The sequence below is a fragment of the Eschscholzia californica genome, unplaced genomic scaffold, assembly GCF_041429995.1.
Source record: "Eschscholzia californica isolate CP2 unplaced genomic scaffold, dmEscCali1.0.p SCAF_6, whole genome shotgun sequence".
In the NCBI taxonomy this organism is placed as follows: domain Eukaryota; kingdom Viridiplantae; phylum Streptophyta; class Magnoliopsida; order Ranunculales; family Papaveraceae; genus Eschscholzia; species Eschscholzia californica.
Window position 1 is genome coordinate 7,777,165 of NW_028238483.1, and position 18,769 is coordinate 7,795,933.

The 18,769-nt window shown below is 35.3% G+C and overlaps 4 protein-coding genes across 7 annotated transcripts; 1 reads left to right on the top strand and 3 right to left on the bottom strand.

Moving 5' to 3' along the window:
* Window positions 1-457: 457 nt before the first annotated feature.
* Window positions 458-3,478, bottom strand: LOC147531536 (uncharacterized). The gene is made up of 4 exons (XM_086649271.1): window positions 3,225-3,478; window positions 2,530-2,712; window positions 1,938-2,206; window positions 458-1,788 (listed from the first exon to the last, which is right to left on the bottom strand). The coding sequence occupies exons 1-4, from the start codon at window positions 3,251-3,253 to the stop codon at window positions 1,754-1,756; spliced, it is 516 nt and encodes a 171-aa protein (XP_086505397.1). The 5' UTR covers window positions 3,254-3,478; the 3' UTR covers window positions 458-1,753.
* On the bottom strand, window positions 750-1,709 carry LOC147531537 (uncharacterized). The gene has a single exon (XM_086649739.1). The coding sequence runs from the start codon at window positions 1,707-1,709 to the stop codon at window positions 750-752; it is 960 nt and encodes a 319-aa protein (XP_086505865.1).
* A 741-nt stretch (window positions 3,479-4,219) lies between the features above and the next one.
* Window positions 4,220-7,982, top strand: LOC147531538 (putative folate-biopterin transporter 2). 2 transcript variants are annotated; one of them, XM_086649026.1, is made up of 5 exons: window positions 4,220-5,295; window positions 6,191-6,450; window positions 6,558-6,653; window positions 6,718-6,888; window positions 7,048-7,982. In XM_086649026.1, exons 1-5 carry the CDS (start codon window positions 4,914-4,916, stop codon window positions 7,639-7,641), a joined length of 1,503 nt encoding a protein of 500 aa, XP_086505152.1. In that variant the 5' UTR covers window positions 4,220-4,913; the 3' UTR covers window positions 7,642-7,982. The 2 variants fall into 2 exon arrangements, with proteins under 2 accessions (XP_086505152.1, XP_086505153.1); XM_086649027.1 differs by having other exon boundaries at window positions 6,248-6,450.
* Window positions 7,983-8,638: 656 nt separating this feature from the next.
* On the bottom strand, window positions 8,639-13,173 carry LOC147531539 (aspartyl protease family protein At5g10770-like). 3 transcript variants are annotated; one of them, XM_086649029.1, is made up of 4 exons: window positions 12,472-13,173; window positions 12,061-12,168; window positions 11,049-11,144; window positions 8,639-10,161 (listed from the first exon to the last, which is right to left on the bottom strand). In XM_086649029.1, the coding sequence occupies exon 4, from the start codon at window positions 10,130-10,132 to the stop codon at window positions 8,897-8,899; it is 1,236 nt and encodes a 411-aa protein (XP_086505155.1). In that variant the 5' UTR covers window positions 10,133-10,161; window positions 11,049-11,144; window positions 12,061-12,168; window positions 12,472-13,173; the 3' UTR covers window positions 8,639-8,896. The 3 variants fall into 3 exon arrangements, with proteins under 3 accessions (XP_086505155.1, XP_086505156.1, XP_086505154.1); XM_086649030.1 differs by having other exon boundaries at window positions 12,482-12,703; XM_086649028.1 differs by lacking the exons at window positions 12,061-12,168; window positions 12,472-13,173 and having other exon boundaries at window positions 11,049-11,489.
* Window positions 13,174-18,769: the final 5,596 nt, after the last annotated feature.

The window sequence follows — 18,769 nt, forward strand, 5'->3', positions numbered from 1 at the left end:
TGTTTATGTGAAACTTTTGTTAGTCAAAAATATGTTTGCACTTGAAAAAACTTGTTAATTTTCCATAAAAAATACCGGGAAAACAAATAATTACCGGTAAATAAAATAATTTACTTGACAAAACTTAGAAAAAAGTATTCTAAAATCCGGGAAAAATTAAACTTTCCGGTAAATAAAAATATGTAGTGGACAAAACTTAGAAATTTTTTCCAAAAAATCCCGGGAAAAAAAACAATTTCCGGTAAAAAAAATAATGTACTAGACAAAACTTAGAAAAAATTGTACTGGAAAAAACTTAGAAACAAAGGAAAAAAATACCAGGAAAACAAATAATTTCCTGTAAATAAAATAATTTACTGGACAAAAACTTGGAAAAAAGTATTCTAAAATCATGAGAAAACTTAAACTTTCCGGTAAATAAAAACATTTACTAGACAAAACTTAGAAATAAATATTATAAATCCTGGGAAACTTAAATTTTCTGGTAAATAAAATAATGTACTGGACAAAACTAAAAGTTTCATGTAATGCATTATGTTCAAGCACAATACACATTAACAAAATATAATTTAATACATTAACTTCAAACAAATACATTAAGTTCGACAAAAGATACAAAAAAATCAAAGCAGCACAAGGCTAAAATATGACTCTCTTGAAAAATTTGAGAAGCTCCAACACTGTAAATGTTTTTCAAAGTTGTAGAGTGCCCCTAGTTTTTGCTGCTGATATAAAAACAATTTCAATCACTAAATCGCTTCGTTGCACGAAGCACGGTTGTGATAAGAGAGCTTTTTACACCTACCGCATATCCGCTGTCTCTTTTTAAAGTTTCCAGAACTTTCAATTCTTACAGAACGTGGTCTACCCGGACGTTTCTTGGTTAAAGGAGAAAGTATCTTGCTGGCTTCCTCAAACGTTTTTGGTTGATCGAAAGATGGGACAGGGTTTATGGAATGACTATAAGTCTTATAGTATGCATCCGTTGTAACAGCGGGATCAAAAAAGGATGATGAATCACCTCCATGCACTTTAATACACAATATAACATGCTCACAGGGGATACCTTGGACTTGCCACTTACGACATGTGCATGTAAGAGCCCCAAGGTCCACAGAGTGACTCGGCATGGACATTACTTCATATACAAATTTACCTGATTGTATGCACTTCCAGCTACAGGCAACGTTGAATCTAGACTGCATTTTTTCGTTGACCTTAGGACACAAGAAAGAGTCCCAAGTTGCCGACTCAGTTCTTCTTGCATTCATCATGTTCATAATTTTAATCCTCAACATATCTAGCATTATGGTTATTGGAAGAACTCTCTCATCCCTTATCCACGAATTGAAGGATTCCGAGAGCGAAGAACATATTAAACCGTACCTTTTTCCTAGAAAGAAAACATCAGCCCAATGTTCCGGATTTACAGAGTGCAAAAATGCATCCACGGCATTGCCACCCATGACTACGAGTTCAGAAGTGTACTTCTGAAAATCCGATATAGTAAGGGCTCTAGCCGCCTTAAACATGAGGGATTGGAAATAGTCCGACTTCTTGGCACCATTCTTTACACGTACATTCAAATTGTTTCGTAGATGCCAAACGCAGAATGAATGGTGCGCGGTTGGGAAAATGTTCGCAACTGCATTTATAATACCATTGTGCCTGTCCGACATAAAAGTCAAAGACTCACTAATATCAACCATTTTCGCCAAATTGCAAAAAAACCAGGTCCAGTTTTGATCATTTTCTACATCAACGACAGCATAAGCGAGAACAAAAAACCTGCAAAGTACATGTTATTCGAATTAATTCGCAGTAGGAAGAACAGGAAATTAATTCAGATTTCAGCCTAAATATTTAGGTTAAGATACAACAAAAAAGCCAGTAAATAAAAATGTGTACCGGACAGAAAATATTGGTAAAATACTTACCATCATTGTCATTCTTCGCTACAGCTGCAAGAATGCATCCATTGTATTTCGTTTTCGCAAAAGTACCATCAACAAATATCAATGGGCGGCAGTGCTTGAAACCTTGGATGCATGCTCCAAGAGCAATAAATATTCGAACAAAACGGTGGGAATGTTTATCAACTTGAAGAATTATTACACTATTAGGGTTAAAACGTGATAGGGCATCAACATACCAGTTGAGTTTGGCATAAGAATCAGCTTCCTCCCCATAGGCCAAAGAAATACTCCTGTTTCGAGCCTTATATGAATAGTAGTAGCTGAGTTTAGTTCCATAGTCTTTCTTGAAAGATGTGACAATGTCTTTAGTACTTTTGGTCGGATTCTCCCTAATGTCATCAACTATTAATAAGCTAACAGTTTCGGTTGATAATCTTGGCTTATTCTCTGACATTATAAAGTCTTGACAAGGGTGCACAGGGTTGTAAGCTTTTAGAAAAACATTGACCTTGACTTCAGAGGAGCCACAACGTGAATCGTCCAAGAACATTTTGGGAATTTGCATACGCAAGTAATACGACCAAGATCATTCTTCAAATAATTAAAATTGTACCCGTGCTTTATGGAATATCGTCCAAGTGCATTTCGAAAGGCGTTGGCGCCTGCAGGGAATTCCTGCCCCAAATGTGTAAACACCTCAGGCCAGCTAGCAGACCTTAGAGGTTCAGCCCTGACAATGGCAGTAGATGCATCCTCAACCGTGAGAGAGGAATTTCTTGAAAAATCCCGTGGGACACTGCACAAAACAAAACTATTTACTCACCATATTTTTATTTTCGGATAAATCAGAACAATAAACTAAATATCAATACAAGAAAAACATATCATTGGCACGAGAAAATTTAATTTAGGTAAGGAAACAGTTTTGTTTTCGGTAAACAAAACTATTTACTCACCATATTTTTGTTCACGGTAAACAGAAATATGTACTCATCAAAATTTTAAGTATTTATGTATACTGAACCAGAAAACTTTTTTATTTACCGTAAAATAAGGAATGGTTATCAATACACAACAAACAACAATATGTAATGAATTCCACACATACTTATTAGACATTTGTTACTTGTTCATATCATTGGCACGGGTAAATTATATTTAGGTAAGGAAACAATTTTGTTCTTGGTAAAGAAAAATATGTACTCACCAGAGTTTGGATTGCGGTTAACTAAAATGTGTACTCACCAAATTATAATTTTAAGTAAAACAATACTGAAACAGTAAAGTTCAAATTAGTTCCAAACTTACTTATTAGATATTTGATTGTGGTTCATCATTTCAGATGATGTTGCAGCTGAAGTAGATGAAGTATAGCCGAAAAAATCACGCTCCAACCTGGATAGAGAGGGAAAATAAAGAAGGTATGAAACGATAATGTACAGAAAAGAAAAAAAGTCCTTTCAATATCCATTGTATACTGTTACAACTAAGTTGAAGTTTGTTTCACCAGAGAGGGCGTCGTGCAACAATGTCCCCAGAAAGCATTTCTTCAATATCCATTGTATACTGTAGGGAAAAGAAAAATAAAGAAGGTATGAAACGATAATGTACAGAAAAGAAAAAAAATCCTTTCACTTTGTCTGTCATTTTGGAATGTCCAAGTTTCAACATAGATTTAGATGAGTAGTTGTTCATTTACAAATGGCATTATCATCTTCCTTAAAAGAACAAATAGAATATTCAGGTTCCTTAAATTCTATCATTGAAGACAAATGGAATTTGTTCATTTAAGAGCCATTACCTGAAAAAGTTGGAAGATAGAGCAGATTCTGGTTGGAAGATATTAAGACAGTCGGTGGTATAAATAGGTTGGAAGATAAAATTTAAAACTTTCTGAAAGATTTTGAAAGTAAATACAGAAAGAGCGGGATCCCAAAAATTTCGCCAAAAATTTGGGCAAAATGGGCGGAAACTCAGGGAAAATGAAAGAGAATTTAGAGAGAGAAAGAAAAGGAAAGAAGGAAGAAGAAGGTTGGCGCGAAATGGGAGGGAATGATGTGATTGGGTGCAACGGAATGGACGGGTATTTAATGATCCCTCAAAACTCGTGGGAGAGAGAAGGAGCTGGGTCAAGTCGAGGGGCAAGAATGGAAGAAAAAAAAAAGGAAACAAAATATTTTCCCTGACATTAGGACCTGCACCAAATTTTTTGACAAGTTAGGATTTTTTTTTGGTTTACCCCCCAGTTTTTGGACCGTTAGCTCAAAAATCCTACAATAAAGTCTTGTTTTGTTGTATAGATTATATCTATTTTCGGTATAGCAATTGAGCGTCTGGAAAATTAATCATCAATTTTGGTAAAGTAAAGTGGTATAGGAAAATTGTACAACAAGCACAGCTCAAGCTGCTTTGTCTTATGTCACAGACTGCTCCCCCGTTTCCCTCATAGTCAACCTGAAGTCTCTCTTAAGTAGATGCCCTAATTCCTATAAACCCAACATGCAAGGAGCCAATGTAAGTATTACACGTTTCATTGAAGTTGTTGAACGTGGGTCCTTGTTTTATCGTTGAATCTTGGAACAAGTTGATCTTATATGAGTTTCCTATTTAAATTTGATTATTGTTATTCTGCCTTTTCCATGCTTTCTGCCTCAGATTTGAAGTAATAAGTATCTTCACATCTGATGAAAATTTGGTCCCCCTTTTTGTATTTCCCATTGATTTCATACATGTTTCAAATCAGAAACAGAGTTACTAATTCTTGATTTTGTTTGAAGAAAATTTATTCAAATTTGAGGTACCCATCTTAAAATATATGATTTTTTGAAATGGGTAAATGAGAACTCTGTTTTTTTAGAAGCACAAGGTATTGACTTTAAGCACAAAGTTTGAGGGTGATTGCAAATGAGTATTGAGTAATTTTTAGCAGATACCCATTTTAGAAGACATTGATTTGTGATTTGGGTATCCTTTGTTTTCTGAAAAAAACTTCAAATAATGGGTGAAGATGAAGAGAGCTCACCACTTGATGGTAAGGTTAAGGAGGAGGAGGAGGAAGAAGAGGGAGAAACAAAAAAGGGGTTATGTGGTTTCATCATGGAACCTCTGGACTGGTTCAGAATGCTTGCTAAGGAAACACATTGGAGATTTGTTTTAGGAGTTATTGCTGTTTATGGAATCAGTCAAGGATTAGGTGGATCTCTTGGTAGAGTTGGTACAGATTATTATTGGAAGGATATTCAAAAAGTGCAACCATCTGAAGCACAAATCTATTCAGGAGTGACTTCTATACCTTGGATTGTTAAGCCTCTTTGGGGTCTTCTTACTGATGTTCTCCCTGTTGCTGGATATCGAAGACGCCCATATTTCATTTTAGCTGGTAAATGATACTAACCTCGATTTGAAGATCGCATTCTAGGTTTACAGAACTTGCAAACTCGATTTGTCTGTTGTTAGGTACATAAAATAGTCTGGCAGAAGTGAAAATAAATGCAACTAGTTATTGATGTGTGAATCTACTTAGTTAAATATAGAAAGTTGTATATGAAAGTAATGCTTATGCTTTTCATAGTAAATTTTACTATTTCATATTTTTGCAAGAATTTAGGGACGATTACGATAAAGTAAAGTAAAGTGGGGTAATTACTTGGTTGATGTAATTTTAATTGGAAGTTAAGGTAAAACAGTTTAACAATAGAATTACACTAACCTTCCCTAAAGGGTACAAGTAGGGATTTGCTACGGAACCTTCCTAAGCCTTAATCAACTCAACTGAGTGCTAATGGTCTCATGGAAAGTTTTTACAAATTATGCACATGACTCTTTGTAATGAATGAATCAAACAATTATGGCGGCAAAATTAGGGAAGACCTCAAAGGAGTGCTAATGTTGGTCTTTCCGTTCTTGCTTGATTGTAATTCGGCTCTTCCTGTTTTGCATGATCCCAAACATTACGTGCTTTCAACTTCTAGGTAAAAAAGTGGGACCCTGTGGGGTGCAGAATAAGGTAGTTACGGAAAATTTCCTGTGCATATTAGTTGACATTATATCTAATTCGATACTATAAGTTTCACGTTTGTAACTTTAGTTCCCGAAATCCATATGGTGTGAGGATCATGTCTGAAGCTGCAAAACAATGGTTGGGTCTTAATAATAAATTTGATCCAAAATGTGCTCTTTTAGTGGCATAATCTTGTGGCAACAAAAGAGCAAGACTAATATGGAGCTCTTTATATGGAATATTAATTATTTCAATACTTTTCATGAACTTTCAGGTGTAATAGGTGTAACATTCACACTTCTTATTTCTCTTAACAAAAACTTGAGTGTAGTGTTTGCCTTGCTGTCTCTAACGGCATCAAGTGCTGGGGTAGCAATAGCAGATGTCACAATTGATGCATGTGCAGCGGAAAACAGTATAATCCACCCTGCTCTTGCTGCTGATATACAAACCTTATGTGCATTTTGCTCTTCCATTGGAGCGCTTGTGGGATTCTTCATCAGTGGGTTTCTTGTTCATCTAATTGGCCCCAAGGTTAACTTCTTGTCGATTATCTCCACTTCTCAATTTATTTCAAGGTGTTGCCTCTACAACTTCAGAATGAGTATATGACTGATAAGTTTGTTCTACTTTTCTGGTAGGGGGTGTTTGGTTTGTTGAGTATCCCATTTTTCCTGGTCTTTTTGGTCGGAACGCTGCTGAATGAACCTCAAATTCCGAACTTTTCTTACAGACAGGTAATCTCATAAAGAATGAGTAGCAAAACCTTCAAACAAAGCTTAATTTTATTCGTTATATCAGGTATCCCAGAAATTCCTCGATGCCAGTAGGACTACTCTGACGACATTAAGATGTCGAGATGTGTGGAGGCCGTGTTTGTATATGTTCCTGTCATTTGCATTAAGCTTGAACATCCATGAAGGAATGTTCTATTGGTATACAGACCCAAACGTGGGTCCAGCTCTATCTGAGGTACGTGTTAGTTGTTACTCTTTCGATGTTCTTTTCCAGTCTTAAGACACTTTTATGGTAGGAGATTGGGCGCCGTACCATGTGAACTACCCTCAGACAAATTTATAAATGTAAGCTCTATGTTATTTATGTTAATCATCACCCTTGTACTTGATGCAGGAGAGCATCGGGTTTATATCCGCATTCGGCTCTGTAGGTTCACTTCTTGGTGTTTTACTCTACCAAAATGTTCTTAAAGACTATTCATTTCGTGGTGTACTTTTCTGGAGTCAGTTGCTTTATGGTATATTAGGAATGTTGGATTTGATATTGGTACTAAGGTTGAACTTGAAATTTGGCGTGCCCGATAAATTCTTCGTCGTTATGGATGAAGGTGTCTCTAGCATTGTCGGACGTCTTAAACGAATGCCTCTTCTAGTAATCAGCTCCAAGCTTTGCCCTTGTGGCATAGAAGGCACTTTTTTTGCATTATTGATGTCAATTGACAACTTCGGATCGCTCACTTCGTCATGGGGAGGAGGTCTCCTACTGCATGTCCTAAATGTAACTCGGACACAGTTTGATAACCTATGGCTTGTTCTATTGATTCGAAACATTATACGAATATTTCCTCTGGCTGTTCTATTTTTAGTGCCTAAAAGTGATCCTTCCTCGACTATCCTTCCGACTGAAATTTTGAATGCAAAAGAGGGTGTAGAAGTTCACGAAGATGAGAACATTGAACTTGTTTCTCTGGTTGGGAACGTCCGTTGAAAGTGAGAGTTGAAAAGGTTTTCATGTCAAAATCATTCAACAGCTCCGACGAAATAAAACTCATATTCACCTTACTTTTTTTCGTCTCTTTCATAGTCGCATAAATATCACCTCTGGAATGTGGGGGAGGATCAATCTATCATCAACAAGCAAGTTAGCAAAACAAATATTTCGCAGGTACAACTGATGGTCTCGTTTTTTTTTCCCTTTTATCTCAAAGACCTATCTTTCAATTTTTTTGGATATTCATTGATTGTTATAGACCAGAAAACAATTAAAATAGATGCAAATTTTTCCCTACCCGAATTAAGATCAGACATAATGGACATTGTTCCTGCTCATTTGAAATGCTTCTTGAATGTACGCAAAGAACATATTTTCTTCATCAAAGTGTACTGTGATCTCTCAGCCGGTACCTCTTTAGTAGTATAAGATTTGCATATTTATGGAAACACAAAGCGAGTAAAACTTGATATTGTTGAATTAATCTTTTATTATATCAGTTGTCCTGAATTAGATCTCTCATTTTCATACTGTTGCTCTTAGCCTCTTAAATAAAAGAGCTTACATGAGAAGAACCACAACTACTTAAAAGTGGTGCTCACACCCCACTGACACATGGAAACCTCGCAAATAAAAATTCTGTTTTGGTCCCCAATTTGTGAACAACTGGCCGTTTTATCCCCGTAAGTGTCCTATCGTTTAAATGGCTTTAATTCCACCAAAATGAAAACTATTTCAAATTTTTCCGAATATACCCTAAGGGGGCAAAATGGATTTAATTCCAAAACATTCTTCGAACATTTAAATGGTCCTCATCTCTCCTTCTCTCCTCCATTTCATCTCTCCACCTCACCGTCTTCTCCGACGAAGGTGACCGGCCATCCACTTTGTCCGCCGACCTTCCAACTTGATTTCTTTTTCCTTCCTCTCTCTCTTCTATCTTCTTCTTTTCTCTTCACTTTCTTTTCTCTCTATCGTCTCTCTTCCACCAAAATGATCGAAGTAACGCAATATATTTATAGATAATATAATTCAGCAGAAAATACTGTAAAGCAGAATTATAATGTAAAAACATACTTCAATCCTCTACTTCTTCCTTGCTTATAAAGAAGAATAACAGAAAAAATGAAAACATTTGAAAGAAAAATCACCAAATCCATTAAATTTGGCTATACACCTCTCCTCTCTTTTACAAGTCAAAATGCAGAACTTTGCACAGTAGCTTCCATAACTCTTTAGAGCTTTCTCTCTTTTAAGTGTAACTGCAAGTCTCTTCTGCAAACCCTAACTTAGATTTCTTAATATCATAAACAATCCTTAAATTCCTCTGTTGAAAATTACCAATAATCCCAACATCATCTTCAGATGAAAGACTAGCAAGAGCTAAACAAACTTGAGAAGCATCACTCTTAGCAAAATAAAGCATACCTTTTACATCCACATTCACTTCGACACTACCTTCGAACTTCATCTTCAACGTTGGGACGTTAACTTCATCATAAGCTGTTAGATTAAAGCAAGTATCCAAGATCGAAAAAGGCGGAGCTAATGGGTAACCAGAAAACTGTTTTAGGAACTCTGTTTTAACAGCATTATAAACTGAAGGAACAAGCCTAGTAATCACAGTTCCAGAGTCAATTAGGGTTCTAGCATTAGTAAACCCAGAGGCATTTATAGCCAAACCTCCAATACTAATACCAGTAAAATTTAGAAAATAAAAAGTTGAAGTAACTGTATTTTGAATCATCTTGGTATATGAAATAGGTGTAGAATTCTTGAATGTCGAAGAATCCCTGCCGAAAGTTAAAGAACCTGAAGAATCAGATTCAGTAGTTGGCAAACAGTAGGAGAAAACACCATCAAATTTTTTATAAGCTTGAGCAAGAAGTGAAAGATTAGTTCTTCCTAGACCCATTAAACCAGAAGCTCCTCCAAATAGTCCTTTGTTATTCTTTCCGCACCCGAATATGAAATCTTTAATATTAGTTTTTCCAAGAGAAAGTCGTTCAAGGCCTAATTCTCCCCGAGAATATGATCCATCTCCGTAGTTAATTATGTAGTTGCAGGTTTGATTGGAACTGCAAACACCGGAAAATCCGGTAGCACCTTGGAGAGTTTCACAAGTTGATGACTTGCATAGAACCGATTTGTAAGAACGAGACTTGCTTGGATTTAAGAGTGTTTCATCCTGGTCATAACATGATACACAAGGCTCACATTGAACCCATGTAAGATCACTTCCTGTATCGACAATTACAGTCATATTTCTCTTACCTAATTGAACTGTTACAATGTAGTTAAGAGTCAGAAGTTTAATTCCTGAACTCAGTGGAATTTGAGTGCTTGACTTGTATAAGTTATCGCCCGTAACCCGTTTATTTATCTTTGATTGTATGAATTCCACTCTAAGATTGTCAGATGTCAAGCGATTTTGAAGCTCCTCGTCCCAGTTATCTATCTGTTTAGAGCAGTAATTATGGTGCTTCATTTCTAGTATATATGCACCATTTTCTCTTCCTAGATTCAAAATAAGAACATATTACATTGTCATTCAGAAAATCTTATAGAAGAATGTTAACAAGCATCTTTCTTTATTCAAAGAGAAAATAAAAGACGAATTTGTTGTCTCAAAGTATTTGTTTTCAGTTTAATGGTATATGTTCTTCTATTTTAGTTCAATCTTGAATGTAATGAGAACATGAGGAAGTTTTTTTGTTTGGTATGGACTCAAGAGTCATTATACCATTACATGGTATGGATACACCGTGAGCATAGTCCATCATGAATTAAATAAGCTCCATAACTACCATCTAAAAGACATTTTGGGCCGTAAGGGCCATATAACTACCTCTAAAGCCACCTTATGGGACATTAGAGCCCATTTATTGCTGCCTCTATCTTAGTCAGACCAAACCTCAAATCTTCAATAAATCATGGATTTTAACTTCCATGGGATCGAGCACCTCCCGTAGTGGAATGTGTGTCCAGCCACTAAGCCGGATAGTGGTGGACAACATAATGAAGTATTGAATTCTCTAAACCTTAATTACATCATGATAGTTACAGGATTAGATATGATTAAAGGACAATAATGGAGAATCTAAGATATATGAAAGACGCCATTGTTTTTATTAAATGGAAGGGCAAGCGCCCCTCCTTTTTACTCTTAGTCCTCCCTCATTCTTAGCGACCCTATGGGTTGGGAAGTCCGAGGATACTCGGACGGGGTGTAATTGTTGTTGGGCTAGAACAACATGGACTCGTGGCAGTCTAAGTGCCCCCGGATTGCCCCAATCTGTGGGCCTTGGACTGATCAGTCCGAACCCCACAGGAAGTGCCAGGAGAAGGGAGGTCTAAGACCAAAAAGACGGGGTGCCTTTAAAGGCACCATAACTGGAACTCACTTGATTTTTGTGGATGACATGTTGAGACAGGACTGAGCTTTCTCCACTGAAGATTCTGCAAAAAGAATACGCTTGTCTCTCGAAAACATTGAACCTCTACAATACCAATATTGAAGATTAAAAGAAGAAAGAACATTAATGGTAAAAGAGGTTTTGGCTCTACCATTTTTAAGATATAACAAGTACAGAAAGAGGAGAAAAAAGGGATGGGGTTTCACTGAAGAGATATAAAGAGAGAGTGGTTGAAGAGATTCATATGGGTTGGCTATATGAACAAAGGGTAGGAGTTTTTTATACAAACCACTTGTGGGGGTTCATGAGAATTATTGGTGTTTCACGTGTGTAAACTAGAGAGGAAGTCATCAATATCTGTTTTTTGGGAAGATTAAAATGAATTGTTTTCTGACTTTTTCTCTCTATTTTGTTTTTATTAGTGTAGATATTTAAGAAGTTGTTTTATGAGTATAAGATACTAAACTACAACTTGCCAAGTTGTTGTTAGTTTCGTACTTCTCTATGGAGTTGATAGATACTATGTATTAACTATGGGTCGGGTCAACTGCTATCCATTTACCATTCACATACATATGGTGCACCCCAATAGTTAATGGGTAAAATGAACTCGGGTAGATGATTCTCTGGCCAAATTAAACAAGGTGTGTACTTGGAGTCATAACCATTGTGGAATTAAAAAGCATAGAAATCCTAGTAACAACATACAATTTTGAGAATTCATGGTTATTATGCAAGAGGTATGTAACACCCATATGTCGACTCATATAAATTGGTCGAGTCAGGTGTTGTTTGTTTTTTTATTTTTCAGACATGAAATCCGAATTGATCGCGATTCAGATTTCAGATGTTTGTTTTTCTTATCTAGGATAATCTGAAATATTGGCTGAATGGGTTAGACATCTGAAGTGGCTGAACAAAGTCTCACTAATTTCAGACTTTAAAACAAGTCTAAAAAGAAGGCCCAACTTCTGAAATGCTTAAAAGGACGATTATGCACCTGCAAAAATATTTCCAGCTTCTTCTTCATCTTCACCCCCACCGCCACCACCCACCACCGCCTCTCTCCTGCTCTTTACTCTCCATGAGCATCAACAATACCTCCAATCTAGAAATCAACCCGATCAAATCATATAATACTAATCAGACATAAAAGTTCAAGCCAATTTAATAATATGCATGAAATACTCACAAATTAAAACCTAATTAAAGAAACTCAGTAACATCCTTTATTTCATAAAACAAGCTAGCAAACTAAAATCTAAGGTTTAGGGTTTGATCTCAGATGATTAACACAACAACCCTAAAAACAAAACAAAACCAAAACCTAAGATTTAGGGTGTGATCTCAGATCATTAGCTATTAGATGATGATCAATCTGAAACCCTCGCCGGATTTGGCGATGCTTTACCTATGCTGACCTTCGGTTAGTGAGAGAAGGAGAGATGGCGAGGGTCATCTACTCATCCACTTTGAAACCCTTGCCGGATCTAGCTTGCTTCTTCTCTGGAGAAAAACTTATCCATCTCATCTCCTCCACAACTTTTAGCCAAATTTATTGTTCTACATCACTTCTCTTACTTATCTTCCCCAAATCCCCAACCCCTACTACCCTTATTTTTCTAAAATCAGAAACAAAGTTAGAGAAATAAAGAGGGAAAAATGTTTCAAACCTCAGAAATCATCAAACAAAACCTCTTGAAGCTCTTAATACGTCTTTTGTGGGACGTCCAAAGCAAGTTTCTTCATCCATTAATCCTCCCTAAGAGGGGTAAATACATTCTAAACCCTGAAAATCAGTTAATTTTGAGCCCTTGAAATCATCAAACAAAATTTCTTGAAGGTCTTAATACATCCTTCATGAGACTTACAAAGCAAGTTTCTTCATCCATTAATCCTCCCTAAGAGAGGTAAACACATTGTAAACCCTAGAAATCAATTAATTTTGAGCGCTAAAACATATTTTTCATCACTTTAAAACATATTAGGTTTGTTCTCCATATTTTAGGGTTTAGTGATTAGAAGAAAACAAGCTTTGGAGAAGAAGAAACACAAGGAAGGAGTTTAGAGTTTAGATCCATCGAAACATTTTGTTTAAGTTCATGAAAGTTCCTTCTAAATTCTTTTATAAATTCATTTATAAATTCTTTCATGGAATGTTCTAAAAGTTCAGTTTTTTTTAACTCTAAAAGTGGAAGTCCTATAGCAACAAATAAAGTAAGAAGTCAATCTCAGTTGACCAATTTTGTAGAAAATTTTATTTCCTTGAGAGTTTCTTTATTCCCCAAAGTCGTGACCAAAAAGTTTTTTTGTAAATAATATTAATAAAGGTTATAAATGTCAAAAGTGTAATTCAAAGATTGTGATTCAGATCTGAAAAACAAATATCAAATATTTAAAATAATTCAGCCGATTCAGAGTCAGTCAATTCAGTTAAGCCGATTCAGATTCACACATGAATCTAAAAAACAAATAGTACCTTAGAGGGTTGAGGCAGCCGAATAACATTATACAGATTTTGTATCAGTCTGATTTGGAAGATCTGGACCGTAAGTTACATTGATTTGGTGATATTATGATTGTTAATAATCAACCGATTTACTTTCATTTGTGGACTGATTACGAGTTCGTTCCAATGGTTATTCTCTAGTGGGTGGAAAACTGAGTGCAGTGGCGTGATAGAGAAAAAACGAAGATCGATGTGAAGTTTTATTTGGGGCCCTTCGATAACATAAGACGATTTTTTTTTTCATAGTAAACAAAAATTTTCACTTTGGTTACATATTTTCTTTTTTATATTTTAGATGAATGTGAATGAACATAGTAATTAGCCAAAATTAGTGAATAAACAAAAAACGAGGATGCTACTGTGAGTAAGATCCATGCTAATTTGGAAACAAGTTGCAAGTCCAACTCGTCAGTTTTTGGTGGGCCCCAGATAAAAGGAACAACAGGAAATGTGCCTAACTATCTTAATACTCCTAATACCCTTCTTAGGTTCTTATCTTTATTTTCCTTATATCAAATCTACATCTCTCTCTCTCTTAAAGACTTTATAACTTCTCATATTACACTATTTCTGGACCACTATACAAACGTATCTAGAATAAGGAACATTAATCCAGATCCATTTAGACATGGAAGTACGGTGAAGTGTCTGATCGGGTGTTTTTTGGTTTAACGGTGAAAAGTTACATTAGTGATTTTTTATTACGAGGAAGAACCAGATCGTTGCGATTTGGAAAATTTTGGATTATTGATTTAATGGTGAAGAAATTTTGTTTAATGTGTGTGTGTCTCAAAGTCGTGGTTGAGAATTTGAGGGACCTGGACGAAATTTGATTATGGGCCTTGCGCAAAAAAAGAAATTACAAGCGAAAAATTGAACCAAATGCAAGAATATTTATCAGTAGTTACAGTTGATGATTCTAAATGTATTTTGAAAAAGATAGTCATAGGATAATTTTTCCATTTTAAAATTTCATTTTTGTAAGATATAGACATTAGGAAACAAAAATCACTTGTGAATAAGAGGTTTTTGTTTATTCTATCTTAGATTATAAGTTTATAACTACAAATAACATATTTTCATGGAATGTTTGGATCTAATATAAAGTTATATTAAATAATCAATTTGCAACTTATCAAAACATGATCACAGGTTGATCAAAGACTTTTAAGGAGTATAATTAACTTCAAAATGAAGAGATGCACCTAAACAACAAAATGGTTAAAAGAGAATGCGTAACAAAGCATAAATAAGGATTTGATTTAACAATAATCCTCTCACCATCTGTCCCCACAAAACTGTAAAAAAGAAGGAAAAAAACGATGAAAATGAGGGATTGAAAACACACAAACTCTACCAGTAGAGCTAGTTGACTATTCACGCTAAGATATACAATGTAAGTTATATATATTACTGGAGCCTAATATTCATAAGAAGTAAGCCTCTCTGAGGTAGGGGTCAGAGCGGACGCCCTGCCCGCTCCCCTTGTCCACCAAAAGTTATATATTGAGAAATTTTATAAATGATTTAACATGGACAATGCATATCCGCTTAGTACTCCAATCATTGTGAGATCCGGCCCTTGATACTATAGAGGATCATTTCGTCTTCAGAAAGAGGATGAAACACTACTTGGTCCAAAAGTACCATATTTAAGTGCAATTGGTGCTTTATTATATCTAGCTCAATGTAGTACACCTGATATTGCTTTTTCAGTCAATTTGTTGACCAGGTTTGGTTCAACACCAACAAAAAGACATTAGATTGTTGTGAAACAAATTCTTCGATATCTTCGAGGAACAACAGACATGGGTTACTTTACGCAAAGACTCAATCTAATGACTCACTAGTGTAAGACACAGATGTTAGATATCTCTCTGCTCCACATAAAGGTATTTCACAAAATGGTTACGTTTTTAGCAGTGGTGGCACAACTTTCTAATGGCGATCAAGTAAGCAGAATATGCAAGCTACATCTTCTAGTCATTCAGAAATTATTGCTTCCATGAAACTACTACAGAAAGTGTTTGGTTACGGTCCATTATTAGTCACATTAGAAGTTCATGTGATCTTCCCCCAATTATAAAATTACCCACTTAAATATATGAAGACAATGCGGCTTGCATTGCTCAAATAAAGGAAAGATATGTATTAAAGGCGACAGAATAAAACACATTTCACCTAAGTTATTTTTCTCGCACAATCTACAACAAAATGGTGAAATTGGCATTCAGAAGATTCAATCATGCGATAATTGTATAGACTTATTCACTAAGTCTTTGCCTACAATAACGTTAAGAAAACTAATACCCGACATTGGAACGCGACCCGTTGACAATATGATGATTGAAACATCATTTCAAGATGTGATATCCATCAGGGGAGAATATTATCATGTTAATATTTTCACATAACTAGCATTAGATATCTAAGTTTCTGTTATTCACATTAACAACTACTCTAGAAGGAATGTTTTTATGTGGTGATGACGATTGAATAACTATCTTTGTAGCTCCTAAATATTTCAGTTTATGCTCCTACGTATTATCTAGGTATACTAAGAGAGACGTACGGTCTAATGAGGCTACTGCGAAATATTTACTCATGGGTGGGGCAAGCTCTTCTATTATGGTTTAAGGTTTTTCTTGGCTATATGGTTCATCTAGGCAATGTACTCTTTTCCCTTCGTCAGTTTTTGTCCGTTTGACTTTTTCTCGTAAGGTTTTAATGAGCCAGTTTTTTGCATATCTAGCGCCACTCGGAATCTCTAGCATTTTATATTATTTCAAATGGTGGTCCTCCAAGGGGGAGTGTTATAACTATATTGTGGCTGCCCACCTTTGTGGATATTTTGGGTGCCTATAGACTGAGTGCTCTTAGCGCAATTCAAAGTGAGATAATTCCTTTTAGATCATGTGGGGTCCAACATTAGCATATTTATACGCGTAAATTAAGAAGAATGTGAAATTAGTTTAGACCTAACATAACTCAAACCTTCAAACCCCATGCATGACGTGACCCATGCTTTGTGATTCCCTCCATGCAGTTAATGCTATAAATAGCAATCTCACCCATTTGATTTGTACGGATAAATTAATCCAAATATTACAGTGAGTAAAAGAGTTAGTTTATTTGATCCAAGAGTTATATTGCTTTACTCTCTGTCCCTTTATATCTTCCCTAGTTTATTGAATCACACTAATGTACAATATATTTTTACTTTATTCCCTGAGTTTATCTCTTAATTACTATAGTCCATATATTATTACATTGTACAATTAAAAATACATATCCAACTAAAAATTTCTATAAATTTTTAGCATTACATTCTTCAGTCTTCTTGTGGTCCAAGTAAACAAAACCAAAATCAGATCTAGAAAAATAAAAAGAATATAAAAAATGATATGTACAAAAAACTGAACACATAAACCAAGAACAGAGCTTATATTGAAATAATAATTAATTTTGTAAAATGACATACCAAAAATCAGATCTAAGAAAAGATTAGAAATTACAAAATATACAAAAATATGAAAACACAAACCAATAAACATAAATCAATAGCAATAAAATAATTGTCATTGGAAAATGTATCATAAGTTTGATCTTTAATCGTGTGACTTTTTCGGCTATAAGACACCAATAACAAATTCGTAATCCATAGTAATGTTCATACTCTGGAGTTGAACATAATAAATTATGATTTACCTTCAGAGACGAACATTCTCAAATCGGACCAGAGGAAGATTCATAGATGATTAAGCATCAACTATCAAAAAGCAACCACACAAGAAAATATATGATTTATGTTTCTTCATAACATAATAACACATAGTAATCCATTAATCAAGATAAATCCAGAGAGGAAGATTCGTAGATGATTAAGAATCAAATATCAAAAAGCAACCACACAATAAAATATAAAATAATTTATGTTTCTTCATAACATAATAACGCATAGTAATGCACGAATCAAGATAAATCCAGATTGCAGCATAAAGCTTCTATAAAGTAAGAGTTTGATATATGAGAAACTAAGATATGAAAACTGACTCAAATACCGAACACAAAACAAATAGTCCCGTCATTTGCGATAAGAAAAAAATGGAGGTTTGCCAAATTCAAAAATTCTTTGGCCGATTAATGGAGAAGAAACATAGAGTTAGTCAGTTGGATCCCAGAGAAGAGAAGTGAATTGGGTAGAGAGACGTTGGTTATGGGCATTTATAAGCCTTGTATCCTCAATCCCTAAAATCCAGCAGACATAAAAGAATGAAGGGTCATAGCCATTGGATTTAGGGCTTGTATAACTTGAAAGCACTTAGAGGTGCCTATAGTAATGGTCCTTAAAGTCGGGCTTCTATCTCGGGCCTATTGTTCGGGTTTTATGAACCGACAAACATTTTTGGATGGAGCCCAAGCCCGCCCATTATCTATAAGCGGGTCGGGCGTGCACTGCCCGTCACGGGTTTTGTGCAGCCCATTTTCCCATCGGACCTTGATGTTCTGAGCCGGATTTCGGGCTCCCGGGGAAAATTCCCACCTTACTTTCAATCATAAACAAATTAATAAAAACCAATACTTGATTTTACTTGGTGAAGATTAAACACTTGAGAGGAAGAAGATGAAGGTTAGAGAGGTTGAAGATGAAAAATAGAGTGGTAGAGGATAAAACATAAAGTGGTAGAAGACGAAGATTTTTGGTGAAAATAAAGTAGACAGCTAAAGTATTTATAGATAAAAGGATGGGTGTGGGGAGGGTAAAATTATAGCTTTTTATCCCCTAACAACTATATAGAGATCTCATAAAAAACCTTTAAAAAAAAAAAAAAAAAAAAAAAAAAAAGATCTCATAAAAAACAACTATATAGAGGACTAGTTGAGAGTAAAAATGTAAAAGAGATGGTGGCACAAAGACATCATTTCTTTCCGTGGATGCCTCACTTATTCTTTTGCGTAAATAGTACATGACGACCATTTATGGGTATGGGAAGGATTTCAGCCCACCGGCTGTTAATTTTCTTAAAAAATTTACAATATCAATCTCATTTCCCCTTCGATCCCAGAGGATACTATATACTAGATGCGAACATTCCTCCTTCTCTCCCTTGGTTTATATCTCATTTCTCAACTCCATTTTTGTCGCACAATTTAGTCTTTGGTTATTGGTTAGATCTAACTATTTATTATAACCCCTTAA